At 39.4% G+C, this 21,291-nt stretch overlaps 1 protein-coding gene across 3 annotated transcripts in view; it reads right to left on the minus strand.

Moving 5' to 3' along the window:
• The window catches only part of LOC121179418 (potassium voltage-gated channel subfamily D member 3-like), an 87,989-nt gene extending 67,082 nt beyond the window's left edge, over positions 1–20,907 (minus strand). For all 3 annotated transcript variants that reach the window (XM_041034260.1, XM_041034258.1, XM_041034257.1), the window contains exon 1: positions 19,805–20,907. In XM_041034260.1, coding sequence (XP_040890194.1) covers positions 19,805–20,907 — 1,103 coding nt within the window. The remainder of the gene's footprint in view (positions 1–19,804) is intronic.
• Between the last annotated feature and the right edge of the window lie 384 nt (positions 20,908–21,291).

Genomic DNA, 21,291 nt, shown 5'->3' on the forward strand with positions numbered 1-21,291 from the left:
ATCTATAAAAGTTGTACAGATAAGGGGAGAGGATATCTTAAGTGCAGTTAATTTTACATTCCACAAAATTTACTAATGTTCACACGTTAAATTCAGCACTCTCCACCTCTGAATAGCAAGAATAGGGCTGTGAAGCGATAGTAAAAAAAAAAAAAAAAAAAGCTTGTTGTGTAAAGGGACATTCATTTAATCTATATTCTATCCACCGTATTCTTAGCCACATTATACCTTGCATGAATTACTTACAGTGAAAAAGACATGTCGGTACTGATAAAAGGAACTGAGAAGCACGGAGGCATATGAGGCATATGTTGTGGTCAGTTTGGAACCAGTTCTTAACTGGAACCACGTTTCGATTCCTATTCCTTGTTGGCACATAATTTATTCCCACAATAATTCCATGGGTCTGCGAAATAAGTGTGAAATAAGAAACTTACTGTTGCATATTGTTATTATGCACAAACTAGTTTTTAAAACATCAGTCCTTCACTGGTGCATTTGATGTTTGCTGAAAGGAAGAAAAATGCCCCTCAGGTGATGAAACAAATCTTTTGTTGTATGTTTTGAACACAGCTCCCTGACCAGATTATTAGCACACAAACTATTAACATGCAGTTGTGATGAGTGAGTCATTGCCGCATGGTATCTGTCAGTGTCAAGAAACTCTTTCATGTTACAGTTGCTCTAGGGGCCCTAAAAGCTCAAGATTCCTTGTGTGTGCCAAGTGCCATTGACATGTTTCTTAGGAAACTGGAAGGTACAGCATCAACTAAGGCACGCCACACAGTATTAGCAAATTGGCCTGGATGTGCAGAGAGGCCTTGTGTTTACATGATACATATTTGGTTTGGTTCCTAATCAAATCACCACAATAGGGTCCCCTAAGAGGAGAATGTGTTTGACTGCTCTGAATGTGATGTTAATGAACCCACTTGTGTGTAGAGAATCTCTGCAACTGCAATAGCCATTCAATGTATTGTGTGGTTTTCATTATTACTGCTGGTATCTTATCTGCTTTTCAAATAACCCACACATGCATAAAGATTCATAATGCATGCATGCATTTCACTGTTAATGCTCATAATTGAATCTAATTGATCGAAGCCTCCCTGTTCTTCCAGCTGAATCAAAGCTGTATTAACTTTCTGTAAACCAAACATTTCTTCCTTTAGCTGTTATTAATAGCATGCAACTTGCAAACCACAGAGTTAATTTCATTGTGACGAAAAACAAAGACAATCCAAGTTTTTGAACTCAAAACTTATTTGATACTGTTTCATGTGACTGAGCAGCATCTGCCAGAGACCACCATTATTACTCGTCTGTAAACTTCAGTTCCGTCTTCCATCATAACTCCTGTCTTAAATTATTAAAACAAAAAAGGCACAGATTCAACAAGAGATGAGCCCTCCTGAGGCTGGAACCACAAGAAATCAATAGTGGCAATCGCTGTTAGATGTGAGGTGACAGCTGTGCAGAAAACTAATCCTCTCCTCAAGAATTTTTATAAAGAACTGACGAACAGTATTTTGAATGTGCAGAATAAATGGAAAGCAAACTGGCTTTACACGCACACAATGTCATGAGCAGCAGCGGGGCACCATGTGCACTCTTCATATTTGACCTTTTGCCACTAAGAAGCGTCATTAAATTAAACCAAAAGTACAACTGACATTGGTGCCTTGTTATAGACTAACCACAGCGGTGTCCAAACAAGCAAATCAAGGATACACTATAATATAATGAGAACAATAATAAATTTAATGGCCCTGAAAGCAAAAGCCTTAGACTAATATGATAGTCATATTGTCTCTCCTCTAAATTCCAGTTCAGTGCTGCACTTATCCATTTTGACAAGACACAAGTGTGCAGATGTGGCAGCAACACAGTTACACAAAGTTTTATTTGCGAGAAGAGGCAGGAAGGTGGGTTTACACAAACTACTGCATGTTACATACCTGACAAAGAGAAAACTCTCTGTGTCTGCCTGTGCAAAATAACTTCATTATTATTACTTAACCACGGTTGCTGTCATGTTCCCAGGTTCCTCCTTTTGACTATAAAGTCACATCTGAGAGACAGGTTTGAGTGACTGCTTTTGAAGTAATTTGCAGCCAACTGTCTTAAACGTGAAACAACCAACCTACTTTTATTTATGGTGTATTTAGTATATTTGATGTCCAGCAAAGCTGCAAGATACAGTTCATTGTTCAATTTGTTAGGTCTCATTAAGTCCAAGGCGATCATGGAGTGAAGTAATTTTACTATATTTAGTACAGTTTGATAATTTTCATGATAGGGTTTTTGTACAGTGTCTTTACATTACTTTAAATGGGACACTGAGTGTTTTGGGGTGTTTGATTTAAGTAGTTAAAATTATGGTAAAGCTCCTATATTGAGTCATTTTCAGCCAAAATTGGTCATTTTCAAGTTGCTGATGGACAATATCAAGTGTGTCAGACATCAGCATTGGATTCTTTCATTGTGTAATAATTGATTAATATTGTGCAACATTTCAGTCATACTGTCTTACATATTTATCACGATCCAGCACTCTGCAGCCAAGCAGAAGTCCATCAGTGTCATGTGATGTGTGAAAACCTGTTGTATTTTATTGTTGCCTTCTGATATTTAAATTAATGTGCTGGACAGTCACAGGATGATTATTCTGTTGCTCACAGGAGAGCCAATCTGTCAGGCCAAGCTGCTATTTATTATTGACTGCTCAGAAATGGATGGAGACCTTTGAAATGCAAAGCTGATGTGCAATTCACTTGGTCAATTTATTCCTTCAGTTGACTTGTCATTATCTCCTGTCAACTGCTCAGTTATGTTTTAATGGCTTTGAAAGGGTTGTCTTAATTTCCTATTTTCGTTCTTTTTTTTTTTTTTTTCCAAATGTATGATTACATGCCATGTAGTAGTTATAGAAACACAAGGCCAACAGAGGGACAATAAATATTTCTATGACAGAAAAACAATCTGAATCACATTTGCAACTCTGAGCTTTGGTGGGGTAAAATATCTTTCCTGTGGCTGTACAGCAACAGAAGACGCAGCAGAAAAGCTAAAAAGCGTGAGAATGTGAAAGTGAACAGCTGTCATGGAATAGTATTTTTAGAAATCCACTGCATCCGGGGCTGAATCTTATTGACAGGCTTGACAGTTCAATGGTACTGTGTAACAATGCTGTTCAAATACACAGATACTGCCTAAAACACCCGTTATTTGTTCTCCATTTCAGTTCTGGGAGTTCTGCGACATCTTTTCTCCAGCTAGGATTTGGCATTCATAAACAAGCTCAGCCCAGTGTGGGAATTCAGTACAGACAAGGAATAAAGGTGGCTCACGGTGCAGGATGAAACACACTTTCCTAATGTGCACTGCCGAAAAGCGACGCGCTTGGTGCTGCTGTAAAGAAGTGCCATTTGGTGTCATCTGTGGTCTGTGCCGGGGCAGGACTCTGACTGCCTGTGGGAGACTTTATATGCCTTTTGCTACGTCTCTTTCGGCTACTCTGCTTGACATGTTAAACTACCTAAATGAATTTAATAAAGTTGCCAGGCTGAATTCAATAGATGCAATTCAATACTTGTCAAAATTCAATACTTGTCAGAGAAAGTGAAAGCATGTGGGCACCACTATCCGTCCCATCCTGAGAAGCTCTATTAATTTCTCTTGACATCATAAGGGCTGACAACAAACTCAAGGCATTTACAGACTGACATTGAATGAGTGAAAGAGACCTACAATTACAAGTGCGAGGGTTTTCCCTAGGCTTCTGGAGGGCTTAGCTGCACACTGGTAAAACAAGGCTTATTGTGCATGGATTAGAACTGCAGTTTTCTCATCCTCCCATAGCCAATTGACAATGTAACAGAGATGGGCAACTCAGACGTGTGTGGGCAGGTCACCTTCTCAGTGGGTGTAGCCATAAGCCAGTCGACTGAGTTACTGCATTTCTCTCTCAGAATCATTTTCTCTGACCGTTAGCATTGATCAGGCTGTCTTTTTGAGCTCATCGTCTGTGACAACAGTAATTCTTAGCTGTTTGACAGGTTCTCTCCCTGGTTCATTTCGGCAGTTAATGCGTCAGGAGACACTATCTTAGTTGTAAACTCCTGCAGGTTAAACAGTTTTAGGGCTGACTAACTCTGAAAGACTCTACTGACAGGCTTGAAAACAGTCGCTAGCCTAGCAGTATTTAGGCTACACACTCCCGTAATGCAACACTCTTATTACACGTACTCTCTCCATTCAAAAAGATTATCTGAAGTAATAAATACGTCTCATGCTCAAATGTAATATGCCAGTACGGTATCCTTTCAGGGCTGTAGAGAAATGTCAGCATAATTTTTTAGTAGTACCTGTACCTAAGTTTTAGAATGGCAGAGTATCAGTGCCTCGACAGTGTTCACCACAAAGACTCACCTTTACAAAACCTTGTATGCCTGTGCCTGCCGAGGAAGACGGCGGTTTAACAAACGACAAAAATGTACCTCAAACTGCTCCAAGTGAATCCTTTTTCAATGCATTATATTTTTAGAATTCAGTAAGTTAAACAACACCATGGAGGTACAGTACAAATACCAAAAATTATTTTTCCTTACAACAGAAATGTTTAAACACGTGGATTACGCTGTAGTTGGTTAGTGTTGAACAACAATCTGGGACTGAAAACTAAATATGGTATGTTTATATATAATCTTACTTGTCCCCAAGGTCCTGGTCATAAGTAAATGACATTACATGACATTACAATATAACCACTGTCTATAATAGTCAACAAACAGGTCACTAGTAATTCTAATGCAAACAGTACAGTACATGCATATGTGGTCACCTGTTTGCCTGAGAAAGGTCAGCTGTGTGTATGAGCTTTCAGACATTAGTCTAACGACAGATTAATTTTTCAATTTGTCTGTAAGTGAACTGCTTTGACCAGGTTGTCTATCTGAAAATGAAAAAAATCTCTGGCTTCGAAAACTGCATTAACAGCAGAATAAACCCATAAATACTATGACAAAGTGATTGCACATGAAAAAAAATACATAAAAACAGCATATGGAATTCCAGATGTTGAGTGTCAGTGCATATGGGTGTCTATAGTCTACCTCTTTATGGTAAATGAAATACAGAGCAAAATACAAACTCAAAACCTAATGGAGGTTAAAGGAGGTTAAATGGGAACCTTCATCAAGAGAGACCATTCCTCTCTCACTGTTTATCTATTGAGTAACGACGGTTGTGCACTTCACCTCACCACCACCTGAACTCCACACTCAACAGCAGTTTTGAAGAAAGTAGCCATGCTCGTGGGAGAATAACTAGCCATCAAGACGATTCTTATTCTGCAAGGACACAGAGAGGTCATCGCAGCCTCAAGATGTCAACGTAATTGGCACCCAGAGCTGTTGATTCACTTCAACAGACGTGTGTCATGTTGAGAATGGAGCTGGATTCCTCTTTGATGGAGGATAACGAGTCTGAATGGAGCCTTTCACGAAGGTCTCAGGTCTGTGGAATAGTAAATAGTGAAATGCTTATGGTTGTTTATTTTTGCTTTGAATTTTGTTATTTCTGCTGCATTTTCCACTGAAAACAAAGATGTTACTAGAATGTTGTCAATGAAGACATGATCATGGGCTGTTTTCCTTACTGAAAATATTCCTACACACTTTGCACTTGGCAAATAAATTGTATCTATATGGCAGCCTTTTAAAACAATGGAAATAAAGATCTTTAGAAAAAAGCTCATTATGATTTCCAATGGACAAGGTGATGTCTCGTCATATTTGAGAAGCTAGAAACAGCAAATTTGTCATTTTTGCTTAAAAATGACTTAGACAATGATATAATTACCAAAATAGCTGCCAATTAATTTTCTGTCAATTGCCTAATTTATTAATTGACTAATTGTTGCAACTCTACTTCAGGCAGTAGAAAAATTCTGCGAAAATACAAATTAGCTACTTTCAGATCATGCAAGGAAATAAATGAATAAAATCAAAAGTCAATTCAAATTCACAACGTGATCCCTTTTTAGTTATTGTCAAGTTCGATATTACAGAAAAACACAGATGAATTAAAAAGAATTCTTTCTCCTTTGTGTTTTGAGTGCTGAAAAGTGCTCCAGTCTGAAAGCAATGAAGTACAAAAACAAGTGAAGGTTCCAAGGTTTCCTGGATGACGACCCCTGCCCTTTCCTGCCAATCGCTGTTTTTGTCTGCCTGTGTTTCAGATGCCCGGTGGGTGGGGCACGGATTGTCTGTGCCAACTGCAAACACCTGGGTCCAGTGTTCCCAGTTTACAAAGCTCTGGCTGCTGCTGGCAGTCTCTCTCTCTCTCTCTCTCCTTCCCCGTGAGCTGGCACTTGGTTTTGTTGTTTTAGTTCCTCTGCAGTTCTTTCCTTTTGTTCTGTTTTCATGCACCTTACAATGCTCACACATTATTTCCACTCTCATGCACGTCCTACACGACTAATTCCACTGACCTCCAAGCTCCATGTGTTTTTTTTTCTTTTGCTATGTATTAATATGTAATAAATTACTTTGTTTAGCTGCTGAAAACAGTGTGTCTCCCACTTTTATGATGTCTTCATGAGGCCAGTTGTCACACCTGCCACTCAATGGTTGGAAGAAAAAAAATCTGTGATTATAACATATAATATTATAAGACTGATATTATTATAAGGTCTGTAGTGAGTTCGTTAACTTATAAAATTGCTGTACATCTACCACAGTCCACAGACCTAACAATTTCTCCACAAAATCAAACAACGGAGCTACTGCTTATTGCTACTCTTACACTACACTAACAAAAGCTCTCTCTTTGAATTTCATCAAACAAGCAAGTAATTCAATTTCTTCACTGTTCCAATATTACATTCAAACTACTCTATTGTTGACTGTTTCTGCAATCATCACGTTCAGCAGCAATCCCAGAGACACATCTGTTTTATTCTTCACTACCTTTTCACTTTTCAGTGCCTCTCATGTTGAAAAAGCAGCATCATTGTTCCCTCCACTTTTGGGCTCACACACAGTTTTGTTTTTTAGTTTAGTTTAGTTTAGTTTTTTTTTTGTTTTGGTTCAAAGAAAAAACACACACACATGGGACATCAAACATCAAATTCAGGTCAGGCTAACTGTCATCTTACATACCTTTTATAGCAACAGTAAATAAGCGCAGCTTGTGCATCGAAAAGCTTGATTATGACATTAATTGTTAGATCATGTTAGATCCAGCTTCTAAGCTGCCTTTTTCATTATTGGAGATTTTCAAGAGTTTAAAAGCCTTCTCAAAACGATGGCCTAATATGTTTGCTCTGTTGGGCAAGAGCTGTTATTTTTCAGCATTAAGGGCCATCATTATACGCATCTTTCACACATATCATACACTTATAATGTGCCTTACACATTATAAAGGTGAGTTTACCTTAGGACATTTTCCAGGAAACCATTTTCTCTCCATCACTCATTTTTAGAAATCTTGACTTGGAAAACTCATTACAGTGCAAGAACTGACCCCAAACATGTTGCAAGCATCTGCAATATCAGTTGCAAGCCATCATTTTTGTGACATGCACAAATATTTAGCAAACGTCTCAGTGAGACTCCTCCCAATATTCTGCTCATGAAATGTGAGTTTATTCAGCCATTTCGGCTTTTATTTCTTTTGTGAATAACTAAGTTCTATATCTGATTATTTCAAGAAAACTGTTGCACAGTAGTTTTATTGTGGTGACTGATTATGATCATTTCAAAGTGTTGTGTTGTGTAATGATGCTAATGCGTAATTGAAATTAATAACTATTATCACTACAGATTGCTGGTCAAGTCAGTTAAATAAACAATCTCAGTAACCTTTCTGTTGTATGTCATTCCCCTAGAATGACACAATATAAATATAACACTCACTTGAATATGAATGTACCGTGTATCATTATGACAACAAACCCACAGATGCTGATTGCTTTTGATGTCCAATCAGAAAGCTCATTGAGGTTAATGTATCTCATATCTTGCTTCAGGAATGAAACGCAGCCACATCATTACTTTCAGTTCTGATACCGAAAGGACAAAAAAAAAAAAAAAAAAAAAAATTCAAATAAATGTAAGAAAACCTATACTTATTAAACATCTGCTGAACTCGGGCTGCATATAAATTGATATTTAAAGGTGAGGTGAAAAGGGAAGCAATGAGACAGTATCCTGGAGCTGCCTTGGAGACTGTAATGGAAAGCACAAATAAACATGTTGGTATTATTTATAATGTCAGGTAGGTGCAAAAGCACCCCGGGCTAAGGTAGACAGCACATGCAGGCAGCATGTTATTTGAAACATACACTTACATGTTTTTTTTTTTTTTTCCAGAAAGTAAGAGATGATCAAAAGTTTCCTGTTTCTCTATTTTCTATGCACTTCATTTTACTGCGTGCTCCATTAACCTTGACATCCCTCTCAGAAGCGTTAACTATAACTGTACCGCTACAGTTCCCCTGTCTGTATCCTCCTTCACAGCACACTGAAGGTTATTAGTACAGTTTCTTTACCTTTTCTCAGAGCCAAACCCTTGCCAGCTGTGTAGTGAGATAAGGGCCAAGTATCTAAAAATAACTCACTCATTCGAGGTACAGAGCATGCCGTGTCATTCAAGGTTCTCCTTTGTGCCCTGATACAAATATCTTGAGACAGCATGTTGGAAACTGTACTAGATAGCATCGCATCTTCACTCTTCCTCGCTGCCTTCCTTCCTTCCTTTTCTTTTTAATTTCACATTCACTCGCTTCCTTTTCCTTTCAGCCTTCCTCCTACTACTCACTTGCCTTTCTTTGCTCTTATCTCGTCTCATCTATCTCTTCCCATTTCCTCCCACTGTCACATTGTCAAGATGTAATACATTCAAGTTTTACATTTTACATTCTTCTTCTATAAGTTTGTACTTCTCGACTTAACCTACGTTTCACATTGTCTCCGAACACTTCCCCTCACTTTGTTGACCGTAGCGTGCCAAAGTCAAATACAAACACACACTTGTCTGAGTCTTTGTGTCAGCACTCCACCTCCACTCTGCTGACTGAGAGCAACAGCTCCATACTACAACCCCTCAGGGTGAGATCATACAGGAGGCTTAGGGAGCATGTCATGGGCAATTTCACAAATTTGTAAAGAAGGCAACCAAACATTTATTACTTTGTGTGACTGAAGGAGACTTAAATATGTTTAAAATCAGTTTAAAATATGCTAACAGTGTCAGTTTGGTTCTCTAAAACAAAACTTCCTTTTGTTTCTTGTTCCAAAAACTTTGTCATCCCCCTCCAAACACACATACATGTACAAATGCACACACACACACACACCGGTAGCCCTCTCTCTGTGTTTGATACGGAGAGCAAGAAGAAAGATCACAGTTGCTAAACACCTCTTGATTAAGTGGAAAAGATTTTCTGTTGCACCGAGCTGACATGAAACAAAATCCAGCCCAGCTGCAAAAAAAAATGTAGAGGCTGCCATTCTTCTCACCACTAGTTTAGTTAATCTTAATTAAAGGACCACTGAGTGATTTGTTAGGGTAAAACTTTAACAGGTTTATAATGAGCTTTTTTACACCACAAAGCACAGGTCCAGCTTTCTGAAGACTGTCGTATTTACTGTTTTTACTTGAGACTACGTGAGGAGAATATCTGTGCATACTGTGCTGCTGGTACTGTATGCTAAAGCCGCTAGTGTTTACTATACAGCCTGTACTTTGTTCAGTGCTCAAGTCAGGGATGAAAACAATCATTATACCTTACTGGCAAAAGGAGAGTCCTAAACAATTAGGGATAGACAGAGAAGAAGACATGAAAGACAGAAAGATGAAAGAGGAAAAAAAAAATTGGAGTCCAGCAACAGCAGACACTGAGAGCGAACAGTTCGGCCTTTTCAAGCTGGATCGCTCTGAAGATGGATAAAGGATTGTTCAGTGATGCCAAAACTGCTTGATTTCAGATAAATGGGAGTATAAAAGAATTGACTCAATGAATTAAAAACTAAGTTATTGCAATATTTAATAACTTGGTTGTTGCTGTTTAGAGTTAGCACACAAGTTAAGTTAGTAATTTATTATATTTATTTTGTTTAAATGATTTTATATAAAATGGCAGAGTAGTTTTAAATCTGCACTAATAATGTTTTGTTTGAGGTGTCTAAAGTAATTACAAACCCATTGGAATGAATTGTCACCAGACTCTGCGAAAACCTTTTTTTTTTAGCATCTTAGCAAAACATTGTTTTGGTTTTGTAGCCCACAGTGTTTTTGTTTTGGATCTGTCTCATCAGTGTCGTTTCCAGCCACAGCAGGCAGCGGTTTTCAGCCAAAAAAAGCTCTGATAATCCCAGTCTGCACTACCAGCTCAGCACCAACCAGCAGCTAGACAAAGGTTCTAACTAACTGAAGAACATATAGTGAATTATTTGGCAGTGAAAGATCCAGGTATTCCCTTCAGGCTTCAAAAAGATCTAAAAGAAGAAATGAATATTGGACTTAGATTTGCCTGGTGGCCAGAAACACAACTTGAGTGGGATGATAATATTACTCTGTGTCTACTGGACGAGCATGTAGGCAATAGTTCACCATAACAACTTTAAATATGTTGATATATAGTTCAGTTTTTTGAAAAAAAAAGAAAGAATAAATAAAATAAACCAATTAATAACACTCTAATGATAGTAGTTTAATGATACGTACTGCACCTCACAATAGTGAGCTTCTCTATATTGGCAGGCTTATGTTCAAAAGGTACTGTAGTTTGAACAACACACTGTCTAACCAGGGCAGAAGGCCAAAGTATTGATAGTTGATCAAAACGATCACACTAGAAGGCAGGGTGAAAAGCTGGCTGTAATAGAGTGAGGAGACATGATAATTGTTTAAATATGTGGATAAGGGTGCACATTTTCACACCGCCTCTCCTGGAGGAGTATCAGAGTGTTGCACTCGGTTGTTCAAGGGAAACGTGACAGATTTTATTGTGTGCCGAATGAAATCCAGAGCTAGAAAAAGAGGTTCAAACCCTCCAATACGCCTTTGGCTGTGTGCCTGCCATTCCTGTTCCTACATCATGGTGAACTGAACTGAGGGCAGTGATGCAGGTTAAAGTGGAGGATGAATTAATTGCTCTCTTGTCTCTGTTTACTGCCATCAAACTAGAGGTCAGCATGTGAATGTGCATATGTATGTACTGAGCACATGGTGCACTGGGATAAGACACTGGTCATTTTAACACACCAGTAAGAGAGAGAAATAGGAAGAGGTCGTTAAGCTTTCCAGACATCACTATCCTTTGCAAGTTTAATTCTTTTTAAATGAGTTTAGGTGTTAAATGAACCCATGTTGGAGCTAAATTAAATTCCACAGCTATCGTTAGAAAGGTTTCTATTAAAGAGCCTTGTGTTAGGAAATTGGCTCCAAGAGCATCTTGGCCCGATAAAGGCGGGAATATTTCTAATTTCCTACAAGCTGCGCTCATTTCGACCCCAGGGGTTCAGCAAGGCAGCAAAATAGCCCATTAATTCTATCTGAAAGCAGACTGCCATAGAAAACCACCGCAATATGTAACCTCTGATGATTTGTGTGAAAGAACATTCCCACTTACAAACCATGCAGCACTACATCCAAGTTCTGTTTCAGCTTGGCGCAGAGATCCTGAATTATTAACAAAACAATGTGTGTCATTCCAGAATTAATTGGCATTTATTTCTTTCACGAATGCCATCCAAACCCCTCACTTCTGTTACCAATTATCTATTATTAACTGGAAACATAATATCTCCAGCACACAAATACTGGGAAAATATGGATAAAATTGTTCACATACCAAGCAAAAAAAAAAACAAAACAAAAACCACATTCATCCAATTTTCTCACAGACACCTCATTCTGATATATATAAAAAAAAAAATTAAAAAGATTCTTTAGATATTACACATATGCTGCAAAATTTAAAATACTCAAACAGACTATTAATTCACTACCATCATAAGAGGCTTTGTTCTACCCAGTGTTAATTAATCCCTTTACTCCGAGCTGGGTGACAAACTAAGAATACAGTTAAGAATACCTTTCATCAAAACCAGGCCCGACATCACTGCTTTCTTTCTTATGACTAAACTCACTGCTCCACACTTGTTTACTGTAGTTAGTTAGACAATTAACCTCATTTACATGTTCAAAAATATCCACAAGGAACACAAACTTCAAGACAAAGCACAGACAAATGCAGCTTATCAGTTGTTGAAAAGACGTCGGTTTCCGAAAGATCAAACTGAACAACAGCAAATGCTGATGCACAAAATGAAAGTCTGAAAAAAAGTATGTTTCATCTGTCTCTATGTAGAAATACGTTTGAATGCTTGTAAGCGGTTGTGTGATGCTGCTGTGAACAATGAGCTGACTGTCACTGTCATTTGACAGACACATAAACAACAATAGGTTTGACAACAGATTAGTCATGTATCAAGCCAAATGCATGGTTTTCCCTATCATTGTTAGGACTTAGGTGCTGAATAACAGGAAAAAAAAAGAGTTCTCTATTACCCTGAAAGGACACCGCACTGGCATATAATACAAAACCTAACCTAAGTCTAAATCTAAAATTAAAATTAAAATGGTGGGGTCTTCTTATATTTGAATACTAGACAATTACATCTTTATTACATCAGATATTCTTTTTGACTAGAGAGAGTACATGTAACAAGAATGTTGGATTATGGGGGGGTTTAGCATTACTAGTGCTAGGCTAGTGAGCGTTTTCATGCCTGTTTATAGAGTGTCTTTCAGAGGCAGTCAGCCCTAAAAATGTTTAACCTCCAGTTTCTCAAATGTTAGGTTTTCCACTTCTCTGCTTTTGGGTTTTGGAGTGTTGTTTGGGGAGAAAGGGGATTATATCACCTGAGGCGCTGGGAACTTGTGATGGGCATTTTTTTATTATTTTTGAAAATTCTGATGAACATTAATTAACTGATTAAAGGGCCTCACTGAGCCAAGACCGACTTGGACAGGGTTCTGATCAACAAGTCCCCCAAATTACATGACATTTCTTTGTAATTGCCCTCCAGAGAAACACATGGAAGCATTTTCTGATCTGCCATGTATATCACCCTAAAAATATCTCATCTGCCTCTTCCAAAGCTGTTACACATTAGTTTTGTAAAATTATTATTACTATTTTTTCTTTTTTAATCTAACACTTTTGTGGTTAAGGTTTTGCTATAGTTGCTATAGTTTGAGAAACATCATGGTTTTGGTTAGAAAATGACTTGGTTAGGGTTAGGGAACAATTGTGGTCACAGCTTAAAGGAACCAACATTACCTTAGTAGGGGATGGGGAAGTCTAGTCTTTTGTTGACCCAAACATCCACCAAGACCTCCTGTCTACATGACAATGTCACAGTGCCTTACACTGGGTGTCTGCATATACAGACATCTTAGCACAAACATGTTGGCTCATACAGACTGCATGTACATTACATGGACCCTCACGATTACACAGACAGAGCAAGTATAACTTGAACTTTATGGATTCATTGAAAAGTTAATTGCTTGATTAATCAGTAATGAAAATAATTCCTGACACTGCACCAAAACTGAAGCAACAGTCAAAGCAAGTTGTGTTTGGCCTTTCTCAGCCACTTCCCTCTCATTTCGACCAAAGCTGCACCAGAGACTTTTTCTGAACCTGAAGCACGATTCATCTGACCTCCCTCTTCCTGCCTTTGGCCCCTAGGCCCAGTCCACTTTGTCTAATAGAGATGTTGAACAGAGAACACAGAGGGGAGCGAGCTAAAAGTCTCTCGGAAGAAAGAAGCAGATTATATATAGCCACTGATTAAGGCAGAGATGGGAACATGACCTACATGCATAACAACATTTTCTCTCACTTTCTGCTACAGAACAAGCCTCCGTCCAGGACCAGGACTCTACAACTGGGAGAATCACTCTAATTATAAAACCAGAGTCAGATTTCAATGCACACCTCATTAATATTTCTCTCATTATTGGGTTAATAATGTTTTTAGAGGCGTGGGAGACTTGGGAGAGCCAGTGAACCTTCGTTTCCAGCGCACCTGTCACGCAAGGTAAAACGACCACTCTCATGCATTGTGCATCTTGTATCAGATCATAGTTGAAACAGATAATGATAATTCCCTTTCACACACAGAGCCTGTGTTCTCAAAATAGCCGTTCCCCTGGGAGACTCATGGGGGATGGGGGGAGAGAAAGATAGTTCGGGAAAGAAAGGGTGGGGGGGGGGGGGGCTTTCTCCTTCCTCATCAATCTTTTGGATCCTGTCCCACTGGTACCAATGACCGTGTATCCGGCCGACTCCGACAGCGGCAGCGCCAGCAGGCAGCCGCGGGGAGCGGACCTCGCTGAGATTCAATCCAGATCCTTTTATCAGCCACCTGAGGTTGATTTAACACCCCTGTTCCTGGACAGTGAAAGCGGCTGATTATACAGCCAGCCAGTCCCCCCCCGCCCCGTCTCCCTCAGCTCCAGCCCATTACCCAGAACTGCTGCGCTGTGCTGTCTGGGCTCATGCAGACACGGAGAGGACGCAGGGAGGCAGGTCATAACGGCGAGACAAGATCAAAGGCAATAAGTATATATATGTGTGTGTGTGTGTGTGTGTGTGTGTGTGTGTGGGGACAAATCAGCACATCAATGTGGATATGTGCTCTTTGGGAATCTGAATAAATCTGATCAAAATATTGTCAGCCTTAACTTTCACCTGTCAACATCAGAACTTTTCATATTGCTGCAAAATGTCTTCTTAAGTGTGTTTATATTTTTGTGACATTTTAGCTTATCAAAACTCTCTCTTTTACAGACATACAAATTGTTAGTTCAGAGTTATTAATGTGTCTGTATGTTTGTTGGTTTGTGTATGTGTGCATGTTCTGTCAGAGGCGACAACTGGACACAAATTATGGACTAAATACACATTCAGTGGGGGGCGGCTTGTCTAACTACTTTGCTGCAGAGTTAGAGGTGTTCAGCCTGTCGTCTCTACCTCTTTGTCTAACATCTCACTGTAGCTCCTCCTTCTCAATTCATTAAACTCGACAAGATTTAAAACTTATCCACTGTCAAAAATATCCAAAATGACCACTTCTTGTTTTGTAAATGTATAGCTGATAACTAACTTGGCTGTGGTGACACCATGCCAGGAATATTCAGAATGCATTAGCAGTAACTTAATACAGCTTTCATATGGCTGTAAGAGAGTGAAACGTAAACAATGAAGCTGATATCAAAGATATACAACTTTAAACAGTGGCCCTGGATTACATGCCGCATTGTTTCCTGTGAATCCCTTGTATATGTGTGAAGGCAATTTGAGTCCAGCATGGGAATGGTGGACTCTGTACTCAGAAAATAAATAGTATCAAAATGGGTATTTGATTTCATGATAATCTCAAGGGTTTGAATTCACTGATTTTACAGGTGAAGATCAGTTTACTGATCATGGGAAGCACTGCACAGTGTCATCAGCTGTCTTCAGATGTCTCCTGCAGCTATGGTGTTTACTTTTTAAGTTTGAGAAAATAATGCCAGTGATGTCACCAGTTATATTGGGGTTGCCTGGGAGACTTCAAATTTTTAATGGAAAGCTGGAAAGAGATGTGGACATTTGACAGACAGCAATATATTGGGGGTCTTACAAAAAACACTGTTAAGTTGCATTATGAGAAGTGTAGGATCCAGGCTTTTGGCCTGGAGACTTCCTTCAGTATTCCTTTACTAACTACTGGATAAGATTAGATTCGGATTTAGTTTCAGTCAGGTATCAGTTGGGGTTGGGTTTTGAGTGATGAATCTACAATAAAAAGTGCCCTATCATAAGCTGGTGCACAAAAAAAGCTTTGGTTTGCTGAGAACGAATATAAAAACTACAGGATACGATGAGCCAAAAATGTGTTCCAGTGTCTTGTTTACCATCTAATGATGAAAGCTTGCAGCTTTTTGTGAAATGGAAATAAAAACTGAGACTGATTTTGAAGTGAAGAGTGCAATTTGTTTTATATGTCAGTTAAATTTGAATAGTCATTACACAAACACACACACATACGCAACCCAACCTGAAGATAAAAACAGTGGAGATAGGTGATCCTGATGAAGAGAGATCACTTTGAGAAAATTGACTAGAAAAGCTCAATTAGAGCTCAAGAGGCTAGAAAGAGAACAAGTGTTTTTCCTTTACCTCACTTAATCTTCACTTAATCTATGATTTTTTTTACCCTTTTTTTGGTGCTTTGACAAAAGGGGTTATTGGTGACCTCATCACCTGAGCATATGTCCTTTCAGCAGGTGAATAGATCGACAGGTGACAGGAAGGAGGGCGCACTAAGCTTCATGAAAGGCTACTGCGTGTTTACTGGCTGTTATAGTTATGCAGAGATTAGCCTCTCTTCCTGCACATTACAGAAATTGGAGGGGGTCAGGAAGCACATACTTTACTAGCATCTCTATTTGAACAGTTTCATTTTCACCTACTTGCTTTTTTTTTTATAAGTGTGGTCAAAACAAGACAAAGACTGTAATAAATCAAAACAAAGACTGTAATGTATGGGTGTGTGGTTGTTGTTTATTTTTTCCATATTCATTCAAGTTCATGGGAGGGAAAATCCTATGTTATGCTTGCTGTGATCAAAGGACGTTAAAGTGAGGTGTGGTACAAAGAGCTGAATACAGCGCACACTGTATTCAGATTTATGTTGGGCAGTACAGAAACAAAGTCTAACATCAGATAATAAAATGTGGTACCTGTATTGTAAACAGTGCCAATCTAAATTATCCCTGTTGAATTTAAAATCCAAACTGTACTAAAAATGACTAAAAATGTGGTCAGATCCTACTTGGAAGAAAATAAAATAAACAAATTTGGTATTCTTGTTTTGGATATTACATATTGGATAGTGGCTTTATAGAGAAAACATACTGGATATGAACACTCACAAAATGATCATGAGAGCCTTGAACATGCATCAGTTGATAGTTTACCTGATTGCAAATGACTGTCCTTGGTTAGCGAGGGGAAACACTACTGTTGGAGCTGTATGCAGACTCTCAGTCCCGCTGCCTATTGTGTGTCGGACATAATGGCTCAACACTCAAACTCATTGTTCAGGGTTCACAATTTACATAACGCTTTCACCTTGGCATTTCTATCCTTTTGTATGTGTGATACAAAAGACTCTCTTATAATACACACGCATACACACATACTGTAACACAGGTAAGGTTGGGCAGCCTTTTCAGCCGTTGCTCAGTAGAGAGACTAACAGAGCTATTTTGGTGCGGAGATCCGTGCCTGACTTTTCATTTGGTTTCCGTTTCTTTATTTGTGAAAAGACAAAACTCTGCACACACTGACCTCAACCTGAAGACTAAACATCAGTTCACGATTCTGAAATAACAACTGTAATGTCACCTTAAAAGACAGTTTCAGGTCTGCCAGTCAAACAGGTCACTCCTCAAAAGGGAAACTAGACATACTTTGTTAGAAGGACCACGAGGAAAAAGCCACAGGGTCACATCATTAAGCATCAACCTTAATAACGGTCAAGCAACAGCCCACACATTCTCCTGTCCAGTATTCATGTTCACTGAGCAGATCACACTCAATAATGAACACTTCAGAAAATACAGCACTTCTCACATAATTTTTACAGGTTTTAAAGTTCTCAGTTTATGGTTTGTTTGGAGAGGTACGTCCTTACAAAGATGCTGTTCTATTTAACATCCTGTGTTATGTAGATCCTCATTAACAGTTAAAGGACAGGCTTTTTTACTTCGGCTATCTTAAAAGTTAATTATATAATTATGAATTTCAGTCCTGGTTGGTTCGCAATTTAAATCCAGTGCAGAAATGGCGGACTCTGCCACTGATAACGAAAAGTACCACAATGAGAGGTAATTACCGACTGTAAATACACTGAATGGCCACTGCAGCAAAAACTACCGACCATAAATAGTATTAAAAACAGAGCCTGATGTCATGAAAATCTTAAGGATTATTACTTTAAAACAACATGACCATATGTACATTGAGTTATTGGTTGCTGTAATTGTTCCTTCTGTCAATTTTGATAACTGATTAATATTCAAGTAATTCAGGAAAAAGTGAAAAATGCTAAATGTTCACTGGTTTCAGCTTCTCAAATGTGAGGATTTACTGCTTTTCTGTGTTGTATGAAATTATTTTACAACCCTAGACTGTAACTTTGTGAGGTATCCACTTCATTTGACTAACTCAGACTGCTGAAACTTCATAGCAGCTTCAGATGAACTTTGAATATATTTTTACACAAAATGAGGCCTGTGGATTTTGTTAGGAAGGAATCTCTCTTCATAGCCAGTAAGGACAGGAGCACAAGGGCATTTTTTTCAAGACAACACAAACCTATCCTTTAATGCCTTTCCTGCCTGATCATGCAGCCATTTGTCTTCAGAAATACTTATCTAATAGTCATTTGCATTCTTGTATCCACCAAATTAATTTTTGTGCTGTGCCATTTTATCCCAGAAGGCAGTTTTGCATTTATATATACAGCATTACCTACACAGAGAGCCTGAGTGAAAAAGTGATTTTCAGGAACTCATAATTATTCTTCCACTGTGCCTTCATAATAGAGTACTTCGCTCAGCCAAACTTCGGGAACACTTTCAAGTTCACCCTGCCATTCATGGCACTGAATCTCAGCGAGCTTGTGTGAAAGATTAAGAGCAGAGTGGAATCATAATAAAGGTGACAGAGGATCTCTCATGGGACACCTCGCCTCCAGGCACACAGCAGAGAGATCTGACTTTATAATGCAGTTAATTTAATTCCTCACAAGGCATTTTTACACTGAATACCTAGACCATAAATATGGTGCTTCTGGTGTGGCACCAATTAGGAGAAAAGAAATCTGTCAGGAATACAGCGCTAACAACATTTTTTTTCCTGTAAAATAATAAAACCAAACCACTGTTCATCTAAAGGTAATAAGGAGTCATGTCGTTCAAATGTCACAAGGGTGCAGAGGTGGAAAATGTATGCATTAGTTTATTGGATAATTATGCATTGGCCGATCAATCATGACAGTTTGTTTCCAACATCAGTATCATTTTAATCATAATGGTTCGGTCCTGCTCTACGTCTTAGGTCAGGCTACATGTTGTACATCATCATTCTCTCATAAGGCTGGAAATGAAATGGAAACATATTTTACCAAAGAAAGTAAAATACAGATAAAAGGGGAGGAAAAAAATAAATGGATATCTACATGAATCGAGTTCTTAATGCAGACACAAACCTGTGTAGTATCTGGGCATCTAATCAGTATTTCGATGTATTGTATGCACTCATCTCCTGTCTCCTTATCTGGCGAGCTCTAAGTGAGGCAAACAAAATGCCACGAGTGTTTGTACTGGTAGATAAATACTACACTGTCGTACCATTACTCACACTGGCAGCCTGAACTAAGCTGTAGTATGCTGAGTTATGTGGGCAGGCTGTCTTAATGCTCATTTGAAATTCAAAGTGGTTTTCATAAATTATTCAATTTATATAAAAAATACACAAGACAATAGATCTAGTGTATTTATTAACATCATGAACAGTTGTTTTAGTTCTGTAACAAGTAGAAATACATTTAGAGCACACTGAACTAGAGATAAAGGATTCTTAAAAAGTGTACACATGTATTTACCTGTGTGTGTGTGTGTGTGTGTGTGTGAGTCTGTTTACGTGGGTGTGCATATGTCTATTACTCACCCCAGCGTCGTCATGGTGACAATGGTGTACCAGAAAGAAGCTGGGATGCTGGTGAACTTGCTGGAGCTGGAGCCCTTCTCTGCGTAGAACATGACCGTGGCGAAGATGATGATGGCCATGGTGAGGGAGAAGAGGAGGAAGCCCAGCTCTGAAGCACAGCTCTTTAGAGTATAACCCAGGATCCGAAGGCCCTGTGAGTGACGGGAGAACTTGAAGATACGAAACACTCGAAACACACGCAGCGTCACAAAGGCGCCGCTCACGTCCTCGTTGTTGGTCATCACCAGGCCGATGTAGTACGGCAAGATGGCCACCACGTCGATGATGCTCATCACTGAGCGCATGAAACGGTAACGGCTAGGCGCGGCGAACAAGCGCAACAGGTACTCCACCGTGAATATCATGACACAGGCAGTGTCCATGCAAAAGAACGCCACAGTATAACGTTCACCACATGGCATGTCTTTCTGGTTGGTAGTCGAACCACATGGCACCGTCTCCACCACATTAGTGATGACTGAGATGGCAATGAAGAAACCAGTGACATAGTAGAAGACTAGGGCCATGGTGGAGGTGTGGGGGTTCTCAAAGGCTCGCCACATGGTCTCCCTGAAATTCATGTTGGGCAGCTTCAGGTCCTTGTTCTCCTCCTGATCATCCTGCAGCCGCTCTAAATTCTCCCTCTTTCGGTCCTTGTACTCTTCGTAGCAGCAGTCACCGATGATCTCAGGGATGATGCCAAAGAAGGTGAGCTCCTCGTCGTAGGCTGAGATGCACTCGTGACGGGGGTAGTGGAGCTTCCCTGTCCGGTAGAAGTTGAGGATGCTTCTGAAGGCATCAGGGTCCCGGTCAAAGAAGTACTCCTTGGTTTCTTCATTGTAAAAGAAGTCTTTTTCAGAGCTGCCCAGCAGGGTGTCTGGGTAGCGATCCAGAGTGGTCCTCCAGGTCTGAAAACGACGACCGCTGACATTAAGGATGATCAGCTCGTCCTGTCTCTTACTGTTGTCTATCGGGGCAACAGGCATGGGGCAGTTGGCAACAGGCATCCAGCCAATGGCTGCTGCCCTAGCAAAAGGGAGCCATGCTGCTACTCCTGTTGCCATTGTGAAGTACAGTCTTCAAAGCGGTCCTCCTCACCTTCAGACTCGACTCTCCGCAAAATGAAATGGCATCTGGGAGATAAATGGCAATACAAAAAAAGAGAGAGCTGAAAACAGCAGCACACTAAATCACACTGATCAACCAAATTATCAATGTTTGCCAATCACAATGCTGGAAAGGGAGCAGAATGAAACTCATGACATTTGGGAATCCAAATGAATTTCCACCTCTATTAAATTTCCAGTCACTCTCTCCTATTTTCTGTCCAAATCCACCAAAACCTGCCCAAAATGTCATCTAGTTTCAAGGAAAAAGCCAAGATAAGGCAACAGCTAAAGCAATGTGCAACTGGTAAGGCAGCACACAGGTACACATGTAAAGGTGAA

The sequence above is a fragment of the Toxotes jaculatrix genome, chromosome 3, assembly GCF_017976425.1.
Source record: "Toxotes jaculatrix isolate fToxJac2 chromosome 3, fToxJac2.pri, whole genome shotgun sequence".
Taxonomy (NCBI): domain Eukaryota; kingdom Metazoa; phylum Chordata; class Actinopteri; family Toxotidae; genus Toxotes; species Toxotes jaculatrix.